At 40.1% G+C, this 24019-nt stretch overlaps 1 protein-coding gene across 8 annotated transcripts in view; it reads left to right on the forward strand.

Moving 5' to 3' along the window:
• HEATR6 (HEAT repeat containing 6) overlaps positions 1 to 24019 on the forward strand; it is a 91516-nt gene that overhangs the window by 14385 nt on the left and 53112 nt on the right. For all 8 annotated transcript variants that reach the window (XM_055090778.1, XM_055090776.1, XM_055090775.1 and 5 more), the window contains 9 exons: positions 3785 to 3991; positions 4384 to 4483; positions 14563 to 14918; positions 15817 to 15939; positions 16493 to 16579; positions 19835 to 19969; positions 20959 to 21081; positions 21822 to 21946; positions 22612 to 22708. In XM_055090778.1, coding sequence (XP_054946753.1) covers positions 3785 to 3991; positions 4384 to 4483; positions 14563 to 14918; positions 15817 to 15939; positions 16493 to 16579; positions 19835 to 19969; positions 20959 to 21081; positions 21822 to 21946; positions 22612 to 22708 — 1353 coding nt within the window. The remainder of the gene's footprint in view (positions 1 to 3784; positions 3992 to 4383; positions 4484 to 14562; positions 14919 to 15816; positions 15940 to 16492; positions 16580 to 19834; positions 19970 to 20958; positions 21082 to 21821; positions 21947 to 22611; positions 22709 to 24019) is intronic.

The following is a 24019-nucleotide window of genomic DNA, read 5'->3' on the forward strand; positions in this document are numbered from 1 at the left end:
TGTCCACAACAGGTCTTGGAGCGCACCAATGCAAACTGTCCATAGTGTAATTAATTGTGAACCAAGACCCATGTTAGAAAAAAGTGTTTTGGTAGATGATGTCAGTGAGAGAGGCTTTTTAGAAAGACTTCTAGAAAGTTACGTGCAAAAATTAAAAGTACTAGTTCATGGACTTCCCTGGCAGTCCAGCGGTTAAGACCCTGCGCTTCAACTGCGGAGGGCTCAGGTTCAATCCCTGGTCGGGGAGCTAAGATCCCACATGCCGCAAGAAATGGCCAACAAAAATGTACTAGTTCATGTCATTGGAATAGAACAGCATTCTGGATTGATAAGAGCTAGGTTAAAAGGCGCAGCCATGTGTAAAAGCTGAGTGGTCATCTCAGGTGCTTATTGAGTATAGAGTTGGATAGTGTAGACTGAAGTTTGTCTTAGCCAGGATGAAACATGACAGGACAAAAATAGTGTCTCTTCTCCTTGAAGTACACAGTGATGATGGTTTTGAGTTCATGGCAGCTCTGATATGACCTATGGTAGATTCAATTGGAAGCACAATTGTCACTGATATACTGAGAAATTTTCCAGAGAGAAATGGACAGAAGGAAACATGATTGGACTACTCCATTCAGAACTCCAACAATGACAGGGATTACTTTCAGGAAACTGGAATGTAAGATGCTAGAATGGTTCATTGAGAAGGAGAAAACTTAGAAATTTCCTCTAGGATTTGGCAGTGTGATGGTACTTGGGAAATTGTCCCATGTTTACATGCTGGAAATATGCTTCAGAAAGCACATCCTATGTTTTCAGGCAAGATAGAGCAATCAGTATAATAATACGACTAATTAAAATAATACTAATACTACTAGTAACAATATGACTAATTTAAGAATTTCTTCTATTTGATTTCCTCAGGTGTTACAAAAGTAGATTATATATATCAACAAGACATGACCTAAGGGACAAACTGTAGGGCGTACCTTCCTCTTGGTACCTTTAGAATTATCCTGATTTTCAAATTCCATGATGATTATTTGTTTCTCTTTTAGAGAGCTATGAAATGTGGAAACAAATCAAAATCTAGATAATAGATAGCATAACTAGGAAAGAGAATAAAGAGTTGAAACTTTTAACTGTCACAGAATGGTAGGTAATCAGGTTTCCTCTTTTATGGTCAATTAAGAACAGGTGACCTTTGCTTGGAGGTCTCTAAATCTAGAGACCTTGACACAGTATGCACATGCCTCCACGTAAAAGGCACCCAACTTTGGGGGTGTGCTCAAATGAAATTAACCCTGAACATATGTGAAGAATAATCAGGACTTGGACAAAGCCAAAGACAAACATAGCCAGGTGCCCTGCATGGAAACCTCAGTGTTAGCCATTCCCAGCAGTGATGACTTCATCACTCTCCCAGAAATATGCTGAGACTGAACATACGTAAAAAAGGAAAAAATAAGGATTGACTGAGCTACCTCAGCAAAAATTTCTACTATATCCTTAAATAGCAAAAAAGGAAAAGTGCTTTCTTGTTTCATTACCTTTGAACAAGACTTCGTGCCCAAGGAGGTAAAACTACCCTCTAGTGAAACTGAGTGCACTGATGTTTATAAGATTAAAAAGGCTTTCATCTACCAATGTAAATATTCAAGCAATAAAAACTTAACAAAATGAGCTCTCTAGAGAGCTGCACCTCTTATGGTTTGCTTGTACATCAGCACTTTCTGCTGGAAGTGCTGATTAGAATGGTAAACAGTATTAAATATTGATATAAAAATAAATCAAGCAGAACTTGAACCTGATTCAGTGTCATGAATAGCATTTTTATAACAACAAAGGTATATTAAACAGTGTTTAAAGGAAATAAATCAGCACTATGAGAAGTAAAATTCGATATAGTATCATATTTCCATATAGATTTTATACCTCGATGGTAAAAAAATGACTAATTTCAGTGACATTCTTTTGTTTTCATCTGTGATAGTCATGAATGCTTTTTCCCACTTTGGGTACCAAAGTTAATTGAGCTGAAAAATTTTTACTTTTGAGTATTAGTTTATTTCTTTCTACAACTTGGCTTTTAATTTTATTTGGTTTGTGAGCTGTTGAAATTGTAATTTTTAATTACGTTCTAAAGAAATGGAGGTTTAGCATAACATCCACCTTTTTCGGTTAAGACCAGCCAGCAATCTAATCAGAGGCTGGCAGACTATGGCCTGCGGGCCCAATCTGGCCAACTACCAGTTTTTGTATGACCTATGATCTAAGAATGGTTTTTACGCTTTCAAAAAAATTTTTTTAATAAAAGAATAATATTTTGTGACATGTAAAATTTATATGAAATTCAGATTTCACTGTCCATAAGTAAAATTTTATTTGAACACAGTCATATTTATTTCTTTGTACAGTGTCTGTGCTCCCATAGCAGAGTTGAGTGGTCGCAACAAAGACTCTGTGGCCTGCGAAGTCTGGACTATAACATATGTGCTACTGGTGCTTTATGGGAAAGGGTTGCTAGCACCTCATCTGAGTTCTTCGTGGACCAGCTGACTTGTGCACGAGCGAGCTCTCTGTCTGTCTCACACACACTTTCCTAATACATTGTCAACTTCCTGCCTTCCTTAAATGATTATGCTTAATTCCAAAGACTCATACTACTATACTACAAATTTGTTCTCAAAGCAATATATCTTTAGTTTTTTGTTTATGATTCCATTCTACAAAAAACGTGCAGGAATGATTTACTTCTTGGTAATTCGGAGATAACAGTTGAAGATTTTCTGGAAAACCTTTTTCACACCAAACTCAGATATGCTTCATATTGAGTAAATACTCAGAATAGATCCTAGAATTATAATGTTGATTCCTTGCTTTTTAAATATCTGACTGAAAGGTTTAATTGACATTTTGGGGTGAGCTGGCCAAACAGGGTGCAGTATTATTTCATATTAGTAGTCCTGCATTTATCACCTACATTCCATTTGGGTTAAATTGGCTTTCTTTTCCTCTCTTTTTTTTTCTTTTCTGATTTTTAATACTGCAGAATCATCAGAATACCAATTGCAAGTAATCTTTTAACCTTATAAAGAAAATCTTAATGCAGTGGCACTATTCCTGATAGATACAGCAGTCCATTGATAAAGGTGCACATGTTTTCCTTTCTATCCATAAAGTTATATTTAATAGTATTCCTTTGAGTATCAAAGATTTTATTGCAGATTTTATTTTCTGTACCTAAGAATGTTTCTGAAAGTTGGGTCACTAATGGTGCCTGCCAAGCTGAGTATGCACAGTTTCTAGTATCCTATTTAATTAATATTGAGCACTCATGGATGCTTTAGGTTGGAACGTAAAGCAGAAGGTCCTCAGGAACTTTGATATGAAACAGACCCTAGATGCGTGTAGTTTTTCCTGCCCACAGGCGGTTTGCTTTTCTCTTTTCATTTGGCTTTATGCTTTAATAAACTAGGCTTCTCATCTTTAAGTTATTTTCATGCTTGTGACGTCAGGTTTTTATATTGTGGTGCAGCTTGGGCTTATGCCTTACAGTAGGAAACCCTAACAGCCGTGTGATTTGAGGCTCTGTTGGTTTTTTGAAGTGTGGGGGTGGGGCGGTGCGCAGGTGGCTTAGTTCACGGCTGCTCTTAGGGCCTGATGGATAATCACATTGCCTTTATTCCTCTAATTAAAGGGATCCTAAATACTTTGAAAATGAAAAACATATATATGGGAAGAAGGGGATTCGACTCCTGATTTCTAACTGATGTGCATCATCCTGAAATTTCAGACGCGTGCCTGTGCTCTGCAAGTTTTATCTGCCATCTTGGAAGGCTCAAAGCAGTTTCTTTCTGTTGCTGAAGATACCAGTGACCACAGAAGGGCTTTCACTCCCTTTTCTGTCATGATCGCTTCTAGCATTAAAGAGTTGCACAGATGTCTTTTGTTAGCTTTGGTGGCTGAATCATCTTCACAGACCCTTACTCAGATAATTAAGGTAAATGTGCCAAGTTATCGGTGAGTTAACAGAAGCAGTTTCTCTCTTTTTGCATAATGTTTATATTGCCCAAAAGCGAATTGACTTAAGAATGTAACTAAGTAGTAATTGTATTAAAGATATCCTGTTTGGAAGTCTGTTCCTACGTGTCTGATCATACCTACAATCTCTGTATGTCCAAATAAATGTTTTACTAAAAATACTGCTTTATCTTTAGTATTAAGTTGGACCAATGAGAATACAAGTGTTATTCCCCCTGAAAAAAAACCAAAAAGGAAAAGGACTGATTTTTAAATAAGTATAAAGACTTTTTAAATTAAAGGCTCTAAAATTTTGTCTCTATGCTGTGACTATATCAGGCCCACTGATGAGCTCTTCTTTGTGTTTTGCAGTGCCTTGCAAACTTAGTATCAAATTCACCTTATAACCGTCTGAAACTCAGCCTGCTGACCAAAGTCTGGAACCAGATAAAGCCTTATATCCGCCACAAAGGTTGGTGGTAGTTTGAAACTGATTGCTTCTTTATATCAATCAGATCTAGATTGTTAGTTTAAAAAAATAGAGCATTTTTATAACTCTAAGATATCTCTGCTTATTCTCCTCAAATTTTGGGGGGACTCAACTATTGCTAGACCCCCACTTTTGACCCCTAAAGCCCCAGTGGACACCACTGGAAAGAAGTGACCTGGAGAATTAACTGTAAAGTTTAATGCCTCTTCAATGCATCAGTGCAGTGACCAGGATACCTCTTTAGAGTTGAGATTGAGCAAAATCCCAGGGGGTCCCACTCTAGTATGTAATAGTTCATATCCTTTAGATATAAGTAGAGGATGGATGGACAGTCAGATAGACAGACATTATCCTCATTTTGGACAGAAGGAGTGGAATATAAAACCTAACTTCTTTAACATTATCTCCTCTGGAGTTCAGATAAAATTTCAGAACCTCAAATCTAACTACTGTCTTATTTCTTATTTCCTGACTTACTCCCACATATAATATATATGTGTTGCCTTCAGATTTGTTTTTCTTTTGATTGCAAGCTTCAGGATCAGACCACATTCTGTTGAGTTCTTAGTCAGAATTGTAGAACTTGAAGGAGGCACAGATGTTTTTGTGCCATCGTGGGAGATGTTCTGGACCCAGTGTCAGTCTGCAGCTCACTCCCATTTTTGCCATCGCATAGCCATGACCTTCTCTGAACCCTAATTTCCTCCTAACAGGAAGATCTATGCCTACCTCATAAGATTTTTATGAGGCTTAAGTGAGATAATGATATGAAAACAAAGTCCAATTCATCCCTTTCACCAATGTGTAAAAGGGGACCCAGGAAGGTAAATCTTGCCTTAAGATTGCTTATCACGTTAGTTGCAGAGGTAAGATTAAGACAGCCCAAGTCTTCTGGCTCAGTCCCCTGCTCATTTCACCGCACTAGCTTTTCTTCATCTGCAAACTGAGGGGAGTGGACCATGTCTCAAAGGTCCCTTTCAAGTATCTGACTTTGTCCTCCAGCAACCTTTTATTATTAAAATGTTCAAACCCACAGAAAATTTGTACTATTGTACAGTGAGCACCTGTTACCTCTACCTAGACTTAACAGTTGTTAACACTGTCATATTTGCTTTCTCTCTCTCTCTCTCTACATATATGTGTCAGTGTGTATATGTGTACATGTGTGTGTTTATATGCATATTTTGGTCTATGTGTACATATTTATATAGACTTTTTTCCCTTGAACCATTTGAAGGTAAATTATAGACATATTTCACCCTAAATACCACAGTATGTATCTCCCCAAAATAAAGACAATCTCCTAAAAAACACAATACCATTCTCACACCTAAGAAAGTTACATTGATTCCATAGTATTATCTAACGTCTAGTCCACATTCAGATTTCCTCATGTGTCCCCAAAAGTCTTTTATAGCTTTTTTAAAAAAACCTGGGTTCATTCAAGGTTCATGCATTATATTTAGTTTTTATGTCACTTTAGCCTTTTTAACTTTTTTTTAATTGAAGTATAGTTGGCATTATGTTCAGGTGAGCATAATGATTCAACATTTAAACACATCACAAGTGATCACCACAGTAAGTCTAGTAGCTGGCCATCTCTCACAATACAAAATTATTACAGTATTATTGACTATATTCCTTATGTTGTATATTATATCCCTGTGACTCAATTATTTTATAACTGGAAGTTTGTAACCTCTTAATCCCTTTCACCTGTTTCATGCATCCCCTGACCTCTTCTGGCAACCACCAATTTGCTCTCTGTATCTATAAGTTTGTTTCTGTTTTGTTTGTTCATTTGTTTTGCTTTTTAGATTCCATGTATAAGTGAGATTATGCAGTATTTGTCTCTGTCTGACTTATTTAACTTAGCATAATACCCTCTAGTTCCATCCATGTTGTTGCAAATGACAAGATTTCATTTTTTAAAAATAAATTTATTTATTTATTTATTTTTGGCTGCATTGGGTCTTCATTGCTCTGTGTGGGCTTTCTCTAGGTGCGGCGCCCTGGCTTCTCATTGCAGTGGCTTCTCTTGTTGTGGAGCACAGGCTCTAGGCCCACGGCTTCAGTAATTGTGGCACACGGGCTCAGTAGTTGTGGCTCGTGGGCTCTAGAGCACAGGTTCAGTAGTTGTGGTGCACAGGCTTAGTTGCTCTGCGACATGTGGGATCTTCCCGGACCAGGGCTTGAACCCGTGACTCCTGCATTGGCAGGCGGATTCTTAACCACTGTGCCACCAGGGAAGTCCTTTTTTTTTTAATGGCTGAGTAATATTCCCTTGTATACATATGCCACATCTTTTTTATCCACTTAGGTTGGGCATTTAGGTTGTTTCCATATCTTGGCTATTGTAAATAATGCTGCAGTGAACATTGGGGTGCATATATCAAATCAGTGTTTTTGCTTTCGTTGAGTGAATACCCAGAAGTGGAATTGCTAGATCGTATGGTAGTTCTGTTTTTAATTTTTGAGGCACCTCCATACTGTTTTCTATGGTGACTGCACCAATTTACATTCCTGCCAGCAGTACACGAGGGTTCCCTTTTCTTCACATCCTTGCCAACATTTGTTTCTTGTCTTTTTGATGATAGCCATTATGACAGATATGAGGTGATATCTCATTGTGCTTTTGATTTCCCTGATGATTAGTGGTGATTAGTAATGTTGAGCATCTTCTCATGTTTTTCTTGGCCATTTGTATGCCTTCTTTGGAGAAAGGGCTGTTCAGGCTCTCTGACCATTTTTTAATGGGATTGGTTTTTTTTGTTACAGAGTTGTATGATTTCCTTTTTAAGAAATACACACACACACACACACACACACACACGGATATATCATTGGCAAATATCTTCTCCCATTAAGTAGGTTGCCTTTTCATTTTATTAAAGATTTCTTCCACTGCGTAAAAGCTTATTAGTTTGATGTAATCCCACTTACTTATTTTTGCTTTTGTTTCCCTTGCCTGAGGAGACAAATCCAAAAAAATACTTCTAAGACTGACATCAAAGAGTGTACTACCTATGTTTTCTTCTAGGTGTTTTATGGTTTCAGGTCTTACGTTTAAGTCTTAAACCCATTTTTAATTTGTTTTTGTATATGATACAAGAAAATCGTCCAGTTTCACTCCTTTGCATGTAGCTATCCAGGTTTCCCAACACCATTTATCGAAGATGCTGTCTTTTCTCCATTGCATATTTTTGCTGCCATTGTCATAGATAAATTGACCATGTAAGTGTGGGTTTATTTCTGAGCTCTCTATTCTGTTTTGATTACTGCAGTGTTGTAGTATAGTTTGAAATCAGGGCATGTGATATCTCCAGCTTTGTTCTTTTTTCTCAAGATTGCTTTGGCTATTTGGGGTCTTTGGTGGTTCCCTACAAGTTTTAGGATTATTGGTTTTAGTTCCGTGAAAAATGCCATGGGTATTTTGATGGTGAGTGCATTGAACCTGTAGATTGCTTTGGGTTGTAAGGACATTTTAACAATATTAATTCTTCCAGTCCCTAAGCATGGCATATGTATCTTTCCATTTATTTGTGTTGTCTTCAATTTCTTTCATCAATGTCTTATAGTTTTCACAATACAGGTCTTTCACCTTCTTGGCTAAATTTATTCTTAGGTATTTTTTTTTGATGCAATTGTAAATGGCATTGTTTTCTTAATTTCTTTCTCTGATGGAGTGTTATTAGTGAATAGAAATGCAACAGATTTATGTATATTAATTTTATGCAACTTTACTGAATTCATTTATTAGTTCTAATAGTTTTTTGGTGGAGTCTTTAGGGTTTTCTATATATAGTATCATGTCATCAGTGACAGTTTTACTCCTTCCTTTCCAATTTGGATGCCTTTTATTTCTTTTTCTAGTCTGATTGCTGTGTCTAGGACTTCCAATACTACATTGAATAGAAGTGGCAAGAGTGGGCATCCTTGTCTTTTCCTGACCTTAGAGGAAATGCTTTCAGCTTTTCACTGTTGAGTATGTTAACTGTGGGTTTGTCATATATGGCCTTTATTATCTTGAGGTATGTTCCCTCTATATCCACTTTGTTGAGAGGTTTTAGCATAAAGGGATGTTGAATTTTGTCAAAAGCTTTTTCTGCATCTATTGAGATGATATATGATTTTTATTCTTCATATTGTTAATGTAGTGTATCAGGTTGATTGATCTGCAGATATTGAACCATCCTTGCATCCCTGAGGTAAATCCCATTTGATCATGATGTATGATCCTTTTAATGTATTGCTCACTTTGGTTTGCTAGTATTTTGTTGAGGATTTTTTCATCTGTGTTCATCAGGGATATTGGCCTGTAATTTTCTATCTTTGTAGTGACTTTGTCTGGTTTTGCTGTCAGGGTAATGCTGGCCTGGTAGAATGAATTTGGAAATTGAATTCTCTTCAGTTTTTTGGAATAGTGTGAGAACAATTGATATTAAGTCTTCTTTAAATGTTTGGTAGAATTCATCTGTGAAGCCATCTGGTCCTGGACTTTTGTTTTGGGGGAGTTTTTTTGATTACTGATTTAATTTCATTACTAGTAATTGGTCTGTTCAGATTTTCTATTTCTTTCTGATTCAGTCTTGAAAAGATGGTATATTTTTAGAAATTTATCCATTTCTTCTAGATTGTCCAATTTGTTGGCATATAACTGTTTATAACCAACATCTTCTGTGGTGTTGGTTGTATCTCCTCTTTCATTTCTGATTTTATTGATTTGGGCCCTCTCTATTTTTCTTGATGAGTCTGGCTGAAGATTTATGAATTCTGTTTATCTTTTCAGAGAACCAACTTTTAGTTTCATTGATCTTTTCTTTTTTTTTTTTTTTTTTTTAGTATCTATTTCATCTATTTCCACTCTGATCCTTATTTTCCCCTTTGAGTTTTGTTTTTCTTTTCTTAGGTTCCTTTAGGTATGAGGTTAGATTGTTTATTTCAGGTTTTTCTTGTTTCCTGAAGTAGGCTGTATTGCTGCAAACTTCCCTCTAAGAACTGCCTTTGTTGTGCCCTATAGATTTTGAAACACTGTGTTTCCATCTTCATTTGTCTCAATGTATTTTTTTATTTCCTCTTTGATTTTTTTCAATGACCTATTGGTTGTTTAGTAGCATGTTGTTTAGACTCCACTTGTTTGTGTTTTTTTCCAGTTTTTTATCTTATAGTTGATTTCTAATCTCATAGGATTTTGGTCTGAAAAGATGCTTGATATGATTTTAGTCTTCTTAAATTTATCGAGACTTGTTTTGTGACCTAACATGTGATCTATCCTGGAGAATGTTCCACGTACACTTGAAAAGAATGTGTATCCTGCTGGTTTGGGGTGGAATGTTCTCTCTATCTATTAAGTCAGGGTAGTATAATGTGTCATTTAAGGCCAGTGTTTCCTTAAACACATTGTTTCCTTAAACACATTGTTTCCTTTGTATGGATGATCTATCCATTGATATAAGTGGGGTGTTAAAGTCCTTACTATTATTATATTACTGTCAGTATCTCCTCATGTCTGTTAATATTTGCTCTATATATTTAGCTGTTCCTATGTGGGGTGCACATACATTTACAAGTGTTAAATCTTCTTGTTGGATTGATCTCTTTATGTAATGCACTTTTTTGTCTTTTGTTACAGTCTTTGATTTAAAGTCTATTTTTTTAAACATCTTTATTGGAGTATCGTTGCTTTACAATGTTGTGTTAGTTTCTGCTGTATAACACAGTGAATCAGCTATATGTATACATATATCGCCATATCCCCTCCCTCTTGCGTCTTCCTGCTACCCTCCCTATCCCACCCCTCTAGGTGGTCACAAAGCACCAAGCTGAGCTCCCTGTGCTTTGCAGCTGCTTCTCATTAGCTATCTAGTTTACATTTGGTAGTGTATATATGTCAGTGCTGTTCTCTCACTTCGTCCCAGCTTACCCTTCCCCCTCCCCGTGTCCTCTCTACGCCTGCGTCTTTATTCCTGTCCTGCCCCTAGGTTCATCAGAACCTTTTTTTTTTTTTTTTAAGATTCCATATATATGCGTTAGCATATGGTATTTGTTCTTCTCTTTCTGACTTACTTCACTCTGTATGACAGACTCTAGGTCCATCCACCTCACTACAAATAACTCAATTTCATTTCTTTTTATGGCTGAGTAATATTCCATGGTATATATGTGCCACATCTTTATCCATTCATCTGTCGATGGACACTTAGGTTGCTTCCATGTCCTGGCTATTGTAAATAGTGCTGCAGTGAACATTGTGGTACATGTAAAGTCTGTTTTGTCTGATATGAATACTAGCCCAGCTTTCTTTTCATTTTCATTTGCATGGAATATCTTTTTCCATCCTCTCACTTTCAATTTCTGTGTGTCTTTAAATCTGAAGTGAGTCTCTTGTAGGTAGCATATATATGGGTCTTGCTTTTTTATCCATTCAGCCACCTTATATCTTTTGATTGGAGCATTTAGTCCATTTTCATTTAAAGTAACTTTTGATGGTTATGTACTTACTGCCTTTTTGTTAATTGTTTTCTGTTTAGTTTTGTTCTTTTTCTCTGTTCCTTTCCTCTTCTCATGCTCTCTTGTGATTTAGCGACTTTCTTGAGTGTTATGTTTGTACAGTAAGTCCCCTACATACGAACGAGTTCCGTTCCGAGAACACGTTCATAAGTCCAATTTGGTCATAAGTCAAACAGTTAGCCTAGGTACACAACTAACACAATTGGCTATATAGTACTGTACCGTAATAGGTTTATAATATTAATACATAAAAAACAAACAAAAAATGAAACATTTTTAATCTTACAGTACCTTGAAAAGTACAGTAGTACAGCATAATGGCTGGCCTACAGGGGCTGGCATCAAGTGAACAGGCAAGAAGAGTTCTGACTGGAGGAGGGAGTGGAGGTGGGAGATGGTAGAGCTGAAGGATCATCAGCTAGGAGACGGAGGGCAAGCTGCTATTTTACTCACGCCTTACACTGATGGAACGCATGCTTGCGTCTTTGAAAGTTCACAACTTGAAGGTTCATATGTAGGAGACTTACTGTATTCCTTTCTCTTTGTTTTTTGAGTTTATCTAGTATTGTTTCATGATTTGTGGTTACCATGAGGTTATTATATAACAACCTGGTATACAGCAGTCTATTTTAAGTTAATGGTTGCTTAAGTTTGAGCACATTCTAAAAGCACTACATATTCACTCCCTACCCCCATGTTTTATGTTTTTGATGTCATCTTTAACATCTTTCTGTTTTGTGTATCTCTTAACTAATTATTATAGATATATAGGATTTTACTACTTTTGTGTTTTAACCTTCATAGTACCTATATAGGTGGTTGATCCACTACTTTTACTATATGTTTGCCTTTATAGTGAGATTTTTTTTTCTTTCATAATTTTTATATTTCTACTTATAGTTTTGTTTTCTGTTTAAAGAGGTCCCTTTAACATTTCTTGTTAGGTCAGTTTAGTGGTGATGAGCTCCTTTAGTTTTTGCTTGTCTGGGAAACTCTTTATCTCTCCTTCAGTTCTGAATGAGATCCTTGCCAAAGGGAATATTCTTGGTTGTAAGGGTTTTTCTTCCTTTCAGTACTTTGAATGTCTTGTGCCACTCCCTTCTGGTATGTAAAGTTTCTGCTGAAAAGTCAGCTGATCATCTTCTGGGGCTCCTCCATATGTAACTAGTTGTTTTTCTCTTGCTGCTTTTAAGATTCTCTATTTAACTTAAAAAAAAAATACATTTATTTATTTAGTTAGTTAGTTTTGGCTATGTTGGGTCTTCGTTGCTGTGCGCGGGCTTTCTCTAGTTGCAATGAGTGGGGGCTACCTCTCGTTGCAGTGCGCAGGCTTCTCATTGCGGTGGCTTCTCTTGTTGCGGAGCATGGGCTCTAGGCACGCAGGCTTCAGTGGTTGTGGCACATGGGCTCAGTAGTTGTGGCTTGTGGGCTCTAGAGCACAGGCTCAGTAGTTGTGGCACACGAGCTTAGTTGCTCTGCGGCATGTGGGATCTACCTGGGCCAGGGCTCGAACCCGTGTCCCTTGCATTGGCAGGCAGGTTCTTAACCACTGTGCCACCAGGGAAGCCCTCTGTTTAACTTTTGACTTTAATTATAATGTGTCTTGGTGTGGGTCTTTTGGGGTTCATCTTGTTTGGGACTTTTTGTGATTCTTGGACTTGGATGTATGTTTCCTTTGCCAGGTTCGGAAAGTTTTCAGCCATCATTTCTTCCAAGAGATTTTCTGTCCCTGTCCCTCTCTCTTCTCCTTCTGGGACCCCTATAATGTGAATGTTAGTACACTTGATGTTGTCATAGAGGTCCCTTAAACTATCCTTATTTTTCTTGTTTCTTTTTTCTTTTTGCTTTTCCATTTGGATGATTTTCATTAGCCTGTCTTCCAGATTGCTGATCTGTTCTTCTGTATCATCTAATCTGCATTTGGTTTCCTCTAGTGTTTTTCTCATTTTTGTTATTTTATTCAGCTCTGATTGGTTCTTTTTTATGTTTTCTGTCTCTTTGTGGAAGTTCTCACTGTGTCCTTCCATTCTTCTCCTGAGTTCAGAGAGCATTTTTATGACCATTAGTTTGAACACTTTATCTGGAAGATTGCTTATCTCCATTTCATTTAGTTCTTTTTCTGAGGTTTTGTCCTGTTCTTTCATTTGGGACATATTTCTTTGTCTCCTCATTTTGCCTAACCCTCTGTTTGTTTCTGTGTATTAGGTAGATAAGCTACATTTCCTGTTCTTGATAGAGTGACTAAGTATAGAAGGTGTCCTGTGAGGCCCAGTAGTATGGTCCCCCCTGGGCACCAGAGCTAGGTGCTCCGGAGTGTCTCCTGTGTGGGTTGCACGTGCCCTTTTGTTGTGGTTGGGCCGTTCTCTCTGCAGGTGTGCTAGAGGGTGGGGCTGGTTCCCAGTGCAGCTGGCTGTAATTGGGGACTGCATTAGATTAGCACTAGCTGGGTGGAATCCACAGGTGAACCCAGGGCGGGTTGAGTGATGCTAGTAAGTTAGATGGGGAGAGTCAGAACTGGTGACTGCCTGGGAATTCCCTGGCAGTCCAGTGGTTAGGACTCAGTGCTTTTACTGCTGTGGCCTGGGTTGGATCCCTGGTTAGGGAACTGAGATCCTGCAAGCTGTGTGGCTCAGCCGAAAAAACACTGGTGCCTGCCAGTGCCTGGCCACCTAGGTAGAGAGGGAGAAAAAGAAAAAAAAATTTTTAAGTGGCACTCGCCAGCTCCTCAGTACCTCTTGGTGACACGCCTTAATATTAGTCAATGAATCTCCTTCACATATGATCAGGCACTTTTCAAACTGCTGTCTGTGTGCCAGGACCTGGAGTGGGTGAGTTTTTGTGCACAGCCTTTTAGAGTGGATTCTTAATTCTCTGCAGCCCTCTGGCTCTCTCTTGGATGTAAGCCTTGCTGGTTTCCAAAGCCAGACATTATGGGGGTTCCTCTTCCTGATGCATGTCCCCTGGGCAGGGGAGCCCAATGTGGGGTTCAGAACCGACCTCTGAGGCTGTGAAATCCCTCCTGCCTGTGGTCCACAGCACTAGGGGTGTAGGTCCCTGCCAGACCGTGTCTCTGCCCCTCCTACTTGTCTCAGCGTGGCTTTTTTTTCCTTTTATCCCTAGTTATGGAAAATCTTCTCCGCTAGTCTTTCGGTCATTCTCAGAGATAGTTGCTCTCTATGCAGTTGTAATTTTCCTGTCCATGGGAGGAGAGAGCCCAACATCTTCCTACTGTGCCATCTTGTCCTGCCTCCTCACTTTAGTCTTTTTGACTCTAGAGTAGTCTGTGGCCCTTTTTCTTTCTTTTATGATACTGATTTTGGAAGGGTCCAAGCCAGTTGTCTTATAGTATGTCGTATACTCTCAGTTTGTTGGGTATTTTCTTTACAGTGTTAACTTACACTTCTGTCCCATAAACTGGAAATTAGATCTAGAGGTTTAATTAGATTCAGGTTAAACAAAGAAGCCATAATTCTTAATTACCTGCAGGGATAGTTATGATCCTTACGGTAACTGTTCCTGTGGTGATAGGTTCTTTTTGATTCCTTTGACAGATGTTAATGTTCGTGTGTCAAGTCTCACACTATTGGGGGCCATAGTGTCCACTCACGCACCTTTACCTGAAGTCCAGCTACTTTTACAACAGCCCTGTTCTTCTGGACTCAGCAATAGCAATTCAGCCACTCCTCACGTCAGTCCTCCTGATTGGTGGAAGAAAGCCCCTTCAGGACCCCCTCTGGAAGAAGCCGCAGTTAGCTCGCCAAAGGTGTCTTCAGAGCCCTGCTGGCTCATTCGACTTTGCATTTCCATTGTTGTTCTGCCCAAGGAAGATGCCTGTTCAGGTAGCGATGCTGGCTCCACAGGAGGAAGCACCTATGAGCCATTCCCCTTGCGACTGGAGGCCTTACAGGTAGGAGGTTTCATTTCCTCATCTCTGAAATGGGAGTAATCATTCTTTTTTCATGGGGTGATTACTTCCTGAGGAATAAGTCTGTGAAAATAAGGTCAAACCAAGCCGTGTGTCATTGGTGTTAGTGGGAGTTGTGTGTGAATTCACACTTTAGGTGTGAATGCTTTGTTTGTTGTTTTGTTTTGGGGGGAGTAGGTGGGGGGGGATTGGTTGTAAAATAACACATTCGTCCCCTTTTGTTGCAAGCCATTTTAGTCACCTCAGGTATTATATGGCAGGTCAGTGTAATAGATTATATAATAATTCTGAAAGAAGTTGTAGAGTTAATCTTTGATTTCTGCATCTGAAAGTTAAATAAATGTTTAATTTTCTATAAACTTCTCTTTGGTCTTATATCTGCTTAGAGACAACAAAGTATTTGCTCCTTCAAAGGAAGAAAACCACCCTAGATTAAAGTATTTGTTTTTCTGTAATATTTTAAAAATATTAAAGTATTTGTTTTTTCTGTACACCCTAGATTAAAGTATTTGTATTTTGGTCGTAGGGTCTGCTAATTATCTGGTTAATATTGAACATGTCCTTTAAGCTCTTTAACCTTTAACTTTTTCAGTCTTAGTTTCTTCAGCTGAAATACTCAATAAATACCTACGAGTAGATAAATTGTTCCCAGGCTTAAGTGTGATAATACTGATAATCTAAATGAAACACATTTTGTAAATTATAAAGCACCATAAAATTTTATGATATACTTAATTGAAGATTATGGTTGTTCTTTATTTCATTAACATCAGATTTCAGCCCCTTGCTGAATGTGAGTGATTTCTGAAATATTGAAACCCTTCTGGATATTGCAGTCCTGCATTCAGGTCTTGGGGTTAATCCCCTGTTTTCTTTGCAGGTGTTGGCTCATCTGGCAAGGGGCTACTTTTCAATGACTCAGGTCTACTTGATGGAGCTTGGAGAGGTGATTTGCAAGTGCCTGGGGGAGGCAGATCCGTCTGTCCAGCTTCATGGAGCAAAGGTAATTTTCATTAAAAGCCCTGTGCTTCAGGGAGCACAGCTTGGTGCTCTGTGGTGACCCAGATGGGTGGATGGGGGTGGGTGGGAGGGGTATCCAGGAGGGAGGAGATATATGGATACATATAGATGATTTGCTTCGTTGTACAGTGGAAACTGACACAACATTGTACAGCAGCTATACCCCAATTTTAAAGAAGAAAAAAAAAGCTGTGTGCTTTTCTTTTCTTCTCTTCCTTTTATGCTCTTCCCTCTGCTGCATGTCCATCAATTCTGAGTTTCTTTAGGAGGTTTCAGGTAGGGAAGTGATATCAATACATTCCTCTATTTTCAGCTCTACATGTAAACCCAAAGAATTGATTTCGTAATAAATTAACAATATATACTTGGTGATTTTGCTCCTGGAAAGAATGCCTCTGAGATAGGAGTTACTGAGAAAAGAAAGAAAATCAGTTGGAAATTACTTTTCCCCTTGATTTGAGGTAATCTCCAAACTGAAGTGGCTTTTTACCTCCATGGTTCTAATACTCATCTCTATATTTCTTTTATCTTGGCAGCTTCTGGAAGAACTGGGTACAGGCTTAATACAACAGTATAAACCAGATTCTTCCATAGCACCTGATCAGAGAGTGCCAGTCACCTTGGTAAGTAAATGTATATTCATGGTTTTCTCTTTTCTTAGTGCTTCAGTCAGTTTTATTTTGAGGCTCAGCGATAAAGTGGTGTAGAGAGTATGGTTTCTTCCAATATCAGAAATTATGGTTTATAATCTAGGATGAATAGGTTTTATTTGCATTTCAGTTTATTTGCAATTTAGTGTGTGGTAAGATTATGTGTAACATACAGCCAGCAATGGAAGAACCAGTTTTTTGGGTTTTTTTTTTCCCCACAAAACCTAGTTTGGTTACACAGTGTGCCCAAGAGACAGACTAGAATGTGGGAAGAGCCCAAGATTTGGCATCAGAAGGCATGGGATTAAACCACTTAATGAATATATGACTATGAGCGTAGTTTCCTTGTAAAGAGGCGTAAAAATCCTTAACTCATTGGACTTTTGGAAGATTGGATGAGATGTGAAGACTCTGGCAAATAGTAGATTCTCAGTGAGTCTTAATTCCCTTAGCCCCTCCCTGCCAGGCCCCTCCCCCTTATTCCAGTTCAGTTCTGTGGTCTGAGCTTGTGTGTGTTGCCCCACACTGTGCCAGTTATTCTTTGGAGGAGGAACATGTGAGCCCATAAAAAAAACCTTCTACTTAGTGCCAAAAGCCAGATCAACTCAACATTAGGGACGTTTTCTCCCTCTGCCCTCCTCATCCTGCCTATTCTTTTTCTCTTCACAATTTCCATCACCCTAGATGGAATGCTAGAATTAAGAATGTCTAGCTTGGGCTTCCCTGGTGGCACAGTGGTTAAGAATCCGCCTGCCAATGCAGGGGACATGGGTTCGAGCCCTGGTCCGGGAAGATCCCACATGCCGTGGAGCAACTAAGCCCGTGCGCCACAACTACTGAGCCTGCACTCTAGAGCCCGTGAGCCGCTACTCCTGAGCCTGCGTGCCACAACTACTGAAGCCCGCGCGCCTAGAGCCCTTGCTCCGCAACAAGAGAAGCCACCACGAGACGCCCCCACTCGCCACAACTAGAGAAAGCCCGTGCACAGCAACGACGACCCAACGCAGCCAAAAATAAATAAATTTCAAAGAAAGAATGTCTAGCTCTAGTCCCTTCCCTAGACTTCCACTAAAACTGAAATGTCACTGTTTGCAGGGAGTTGAGTTGTGCTTTGCTATCAGACAGACCTGGGTTTAATCCAGACTTCTCCCCTTGTTCCAAGTGACTTTGAGCAAGACTCTTTTTTTTTTTTTTTAATAAATTTATTTATTTTTATTTTTGGCTGCGTTGGGTCTTCGTTGCTGCACGCAGGCTTTCTCTAGTTGCGCTGAGCGGGGGCTACTGTTTGTTGTGGTGCGCGGGCTTCTCATAGCAGTGGCTTCTCGTTGCAGAGCACGGGCTCTAGGCGCGTGGGCTTCAGTAGTTGTGGCACACGGGCTTCAGTAGTTGCAGCTCACGGCCTCTAGAGCGCAGGCTCGGTAGCTGTGGCGCACGGGCTCAGTTGCTCTGCGGCATGTGGGATCCTCCCAGACCAGGGCTCAAACCCGTGTCTCCTGCGTTGGCAGGCGGATTCTTAACCACTGCGCCACCAGGGAAGCCCTGAGCAAGACTCTTAACTGTTCGCACTTAAGTGTTGTTTCATATGTAAAAAAGGGATATACTTTCTGTATTACTAATCTGTTGAGTGATAAATTATCCTAAACACTTTGCAGCTTAAAACCATATCCTACATTTGTTCTCTCACATAGTTTCTGTGGACCAGGAATTGAGGGCAGCTTACCTGATGGTTCTGGCTCAGGTCTCATGAGGCTGCAGCCAGGATGCTGGCAGGGACTGCAGTCAGCCGAATTTGACGGGGGTTGGAGGAGCTGCTTCCAAGGTGGCCCGATCACTCGCATACCTTGCAAGTCAGTGCTGGCTGATGGCAGATCTCACTCAGTTCCTTCCCATGAGGACCTCTCCAGAGGGCTGCTCGAGTGTTCTCCTGACAAGGCAGCTGGCCTCCCTTATAGCAAATGAATCGAGAGTGAGCAAAACAGAGCTGTAGGATTTCTAAAACCTAGTTTCAGAAGTTCTGCACTGTCACTCCCACAATACCCCATTAGTTACACAGGTCAGCCTTAGTCAGTGTGGGAGGGGATGGCCTCCTGAACATTAGGAGGTGAGAATCATCGTGGGCCATCTTGGAGGCTGGCAACCACACCTGTCCACATTCTTCTCGTTTGGGGCAGGAGGACCCAGATTGGGTGTCCAGGAGCTAGGATTGTGGGGTGAAAGAATTGGTGTGTGAGTGCATGGCAAAACTGAGGACTAAGTCCATGGGGCAGGAAATGGAGACACCAAATCCCCAGACAGATTTGCACATGGGGCATGAAATCCCAGGGTTTTTATAAAGCATGGGAAGGAGGCTGTTAAAGGTACTCTGCAGATGCCTACCTTGAGGGGCATTGAAGTGAGAAAATTCTTCAAAGTGCTGAAAACAGAGCCTGTTGTTCAATTTAAGAATCTCCACTGTGCACCCGGCACTGTGCTAGGGACTTTACGCACAGTCTTACATTTTATTATCCCACAAACTCTGCCAAGTAGATCTCTTTGTCCTGTTTTACTGAAGAGGAACCAAAACTTAGACCGGTTCAGTGACTTGCCTGAGGCTGCAGAGGCAGGAAGCAGAAGCTGAAGGGCTAACTCCACCCCAGCTCCTCCTCTGGATCCCGTGCTCCTTGCACTCGGGCACATGGCCTCTGGGCTGCTCTGGGACCCCCCGACCCTGTGCCCTCGAGGTTTGAAAGAGCCCTGGCTGGGTGTCATTTGATCTGATTCTCGACCAGCTCTGCTGCCCACTAGCAAGTTACGTTATCTCTCTCTGCCTCAGTTTCCTGGTGCGAAATGGAGATAAGGATACATTCTTCATTTAGTTGGGCTGAAGATTAAAATGAGTTGATATGTGTAAAACACTTAGAACAATGCCTGGCATATGGGAAGCTCTCTGAAAAACAGCTGCTGCTGCTGGTATTGAGATCCTCATCTCCCTCCCCATTGTCATCATCACTGTTGCTGCCTTACTGTACCAGACTGTAGTTTCCTCATGAATGAAACGGAAGCATTTGATTCGTTGTTTTCTAAAGGTCCTTTCATTGCCGTGGAAGAAGTACTAGTCAAAGTATTTATAGTAAGCTACTACTTTAAGGAAAAACTTTTCATCACGGTGGTTACTCGTGGTAGTCTCAGCGTCGAGCTGGTTCCACTGTCGTCTCTTGGGCTGCAGTTGTAACTGTGCCTCTGTTCCAGGTGGTGATGTTCTGGACTGTGATGCTGAACGGTCCTTTACCCAGAGCCCTGCAGAATTCAGAGCATCCGACTCTGCAGGCGAGCGCCTGTGATGCCCTGTCTTCCATCTTGCCGGAAGCCTTCAGCAATCTGCTGGTAACCTTAGGGGTGTTTTATCATCTTTAATTGGTGACTCTGAGCATAAGAGCTTGAGTTTGATTTTGACTCTTTCTCATTTTGAACCAGTATTCAACATTATCTCTGAGGAAGAGGTGCACGTTCTGTTTGAGGGTGGGGTGAGGGCAGTGGGGAGCAGCACGGAAATCGTAAATGTCTCAGAGGAGCTTTACTCCCTGTGCTTAGGAGGCAGGGAGAGAGGGGTGGGGTAGGGAGGCGGGGAGGGAGGGAGACGCAAGAGGGAAGAGATATGGGGACACATGTTATATGTATAGCTGATTCACTTTGTTGTAAAGCAGAAACTGACACACCATTGGAAAGCAGTTATACTCCAATAGAGATGTTAAAAAAAAAAAGAAGGCAGGGAGACAGACGTGAAAGTAGCAGAGGCTTTGAAGTCAGATTTCAGAAAGATTTCAAATCCAAAAGTTAGAAAATCCTAGCTCTTTGGATTTAAATCCTAGCTGGTTTAAACCTCAGCTCTTCTACCTTCTAGCTCTTTGGTTATCTTAACTTCTCTAAAAATTAGTTTTATCACCTATGAACTGTAAATGATGTGAGTAATAACATGAAGCATGTGAAAACGCCTAGCTTGGTGCCCAACACACAGTGTTCAGACTGCTACTTCCTTTAATCCTTAATGGCATTTGCATCCATTCTTATTTATGTAAATTAGTTTTTATAAGGAAGGCAGCTTGACTAAAGTAGGAGAATAAAATGACCTGACTCACGATGGTAGAGGTTAAATGTAATCACGATGCTGTGTGTACCCCTGCCCCGAGTGGGTACTCAGATGATAACTGGATCTGAGTTGAACCTTTGTTCTCTGCCAAGTTAGCCTCAAGGGCTCAGTTGTGGTCAACTCCTGAATGTGGATTCAACACAGGTGTGTCACGGTCACTTGTCGAAGGCATTGGCTCATGGCTGTTTCATTCGCACTTTTCCTTGGCCAACCTTTCTCGTTGCAGAGTGACAGGCAGATCCTGTGCATCACCATGCTGCTGGGGCTGAATGACAGCAAGAACCGTTTAGTGAAAGCTGCGACCTCTCGGGCCCTTGGGGTCTACGTGCTTTTTCCTTGTCTCAGACAGGTCAGAGTGAGCCCATGAAGCTCCACTGTGCCTCCTTACAGTCCATTTTCTTACTCTCTTTGGTGGATATAGAGCTCCTGAGTTGGACAGTAAAGGAAATTAAATTGCTTTGTAATCTGGTTTCCTTAATTGCTACTAAAATATGCTACTGCCTGTCGTTCATTTGTTTTTAACGATTTTGCACACTGGCCAGGACCCTAGAACAGTAAATGTCTAAATCAGTGGATAATTGGAAAAAATGAAATGGGACATTACCATATGATACTGATAATTTAGAAAGCTAATAGAGTTTTTACTAAGAAGGAAATAAATTTCTCCTTCACTCTTACTTGTGACCTTTATCTGTCTGAGAAGTGTGTAAGTGAACAGGATGTGTTTTGGAAATGTGTTTCATTGTCCACATCTCTTCCTCAGGTGGAAATCAAGCCAAGCTCAGAATTCATAGACAGTTGTCACAGGCCGGGTTATAAGATGTTCACAAGAGCAAAATCTATAGGCTCCTTGGGTGTGCATGGCACATACCAGAATCGTGGGAGACCTTCCCCTGGGATTTTAATGAGTGTCCAAATTGTAATATATAAGAAGAAGAGTAAATAGATTGAGTTAAATGAATTTTGATTTCCAAATAGAGATTTGTGGTAAAGGCTTACAGCTTTATCTGCAAATAAATTTGAGAATTTTCAAGGTAGCAGTGTGAACTCCTAAAGTGACTACAGTGTTTTGTTTTGTTTATCTTACAGGATGTCATATTTGTTGCAGACACAGCAAATGCAATATTGATGTCACTTCAAGACAAGTCTCTTAATGTCCGGGCCAAAGCAGCCTGGTCCCTAGGCAACCTGACAGACACTCTGATTGTCAACATGTAGGTGACTCAGCTCATTTCTCCTGGGTGACTTCCAAGCCTAAGGTCCCAAGAGGATATCTTTGAGCCCTATTATAAAACCAAAACCTTAGTAATGGTTGCCCTGCTTTTTAAATATTGTATTTGTATTTTTTTAAGTAGTATATTCACAGGTTAAAAAAAGAATTCAAACAGTACAAAGGGGTATGCAGTATAAAGCCTCTCTCCTACCTTAATCCCCTAGTTTCCCTCCCCAGAGGCAACTGCTTTATTCATACACAAGTATCTTGCTTTTTGTCATTTAACTCTTAACATATAACATGTATAAGCATTCTCCTGACTTCTTCTGACTTCTTATACATTGGTATTTATTATTACACAGTCATCACTATGTGATGATTATTTCACCATTACCCTGTAAGTGAACTTTCATGTTATTTTAGGCTTTTATATGCATTGAACATTTTCGTGCATAAAGTCTCTCCATTTTGAGATATTCTTTTTGGTTACATCCAAAAGACTGTGGACCTACTAGGTCAAAAGGTATAAACTGTAAGTTCTTGGTATTATCTGAACAGATTTGTGGAGCTGTTTTTATAGTTATACTGAGTGAATATAATTTGTACATGTCTATATTTAACTAGGCTTTACCTTTTAACATGTTTTGCCTGCTTTGGGTGGGACAGGGAAACACCAGACCCAAGTTTCCAGGAAGAGTTCTCTGGCCTCCTGCTCTTGAAGATGCTGCGATCAGCTATAGAGGCATCCAAGGATAAAGACAAGGTAGACTGACAGCAAAACCTAATATTTTTCAGTTAGATACTTAGTGTATTATAGTTTTATCCCACCAAATTTATCCCTGTTCAAAGGAGATTGAGGGTGTACTCAGGGTATGTAGTGTACACTCCACACTTGTACAGTTTCTTTCCTGTCTCATGAAAAATAAGTGCCATTTATTTTATTTTATTCTTTAAATTTATTTTATTTATTTATTTTACTTATTTGTTTTTGGCTGCATTGGGTGTTTGTTACTGTGCGCGGGCTTTCTCTAGTTGCGGTGAGTGGGAGCTACTCTTTGTTGCGATGCGTGGGCTTCTCATTGCGGTGACTTCTCTTGCTGTGGAAAACGGGCTCTAGGTGCACGGGCTTCAGTAGTTGTGGCTCATGGGCTCTAGAGCGCAGGCTCAGTAGTTGTGGCACACGGGCTTAGTTGCTCCACAACATGTGGGATCTTCCCGGACCAGGGCTCGAACCTGTGTCCCCTGCATTGGCAGGTGGATTTTTAACCACTGCGCCAGCAGGGAAGCCCGTCAGTGCCATTTGTAAGACTACTCCATGATATGTACATGTAGCTGGTTTTTTCCAAAAATCTTTAAGTAGAATAGACAAGTTAGAAAGATGAGCAGCTTGGCTTTGAACATTCCATGTTACACTATTAAGTTTTAAAAATGTAGACCTAAGCTTTAGGGTCAGGCAGACATGGTTCAAATCCTGGCTTGCCGGTTACTAGCTGAGTGACCTTTGGTGTATTATTTAACTTCTGCGAAGGTGAATTTCTTCTGTAACATGGAAGTCGTTACATACACCTCATTGGATTCTAAGATGCCTTTTTTTTTTCTTAACATCTTTATTGGAATATAATAGCTTTACAGTGGTGTGCTAATTTCTGCTGTATAACAAAGTGAATCAGCTATACATATACACTTATCCCCATTTCTCCTCCCTCTTGCGTCTCCCTCCCACCCTCCCTATCCCACCCCTCTAGGTGGACACAAAGCACTGAGCTTATGTCACTGTGTCATGCGGCTGCTTCCCACTAGCTATCTGTTTTACATTTGGTAGTGTATATATGTCCATGCTACTGTCTCACTTCGTCCCAGCTTACCCTTCCCCCTCCCCGTGTCCTCAAGTCCATTCTCTACATCTGCATCTTTATTCCTGTCCTGCCCCTAGGTTCTTCAGAACCTTTTTTTTTTTAGATTCCATATATATGTGTTAGCATATAGTATTTGTTTTTCTCTTTCTGACTTACTTCACTCTGTATGACAGTCTCTGGGTCCATCCACCTCACTGCAAATAACTCAATTTCATTTC

The sequence above is a fragment of the Physeter macrocephalus genome, chromosome 14 (assembly GCF_002837175.3).
Source record: "Physeter macrocephalus isolate SW-GA chromosome 14, ASM283717v5, whole genome shotgun sequence".
NCBI lineage: Eukaryota > Metazoa > Chordata > Mammalia > Artiodactyla > Physeteridae > Physeter > Physeter macrocephalus.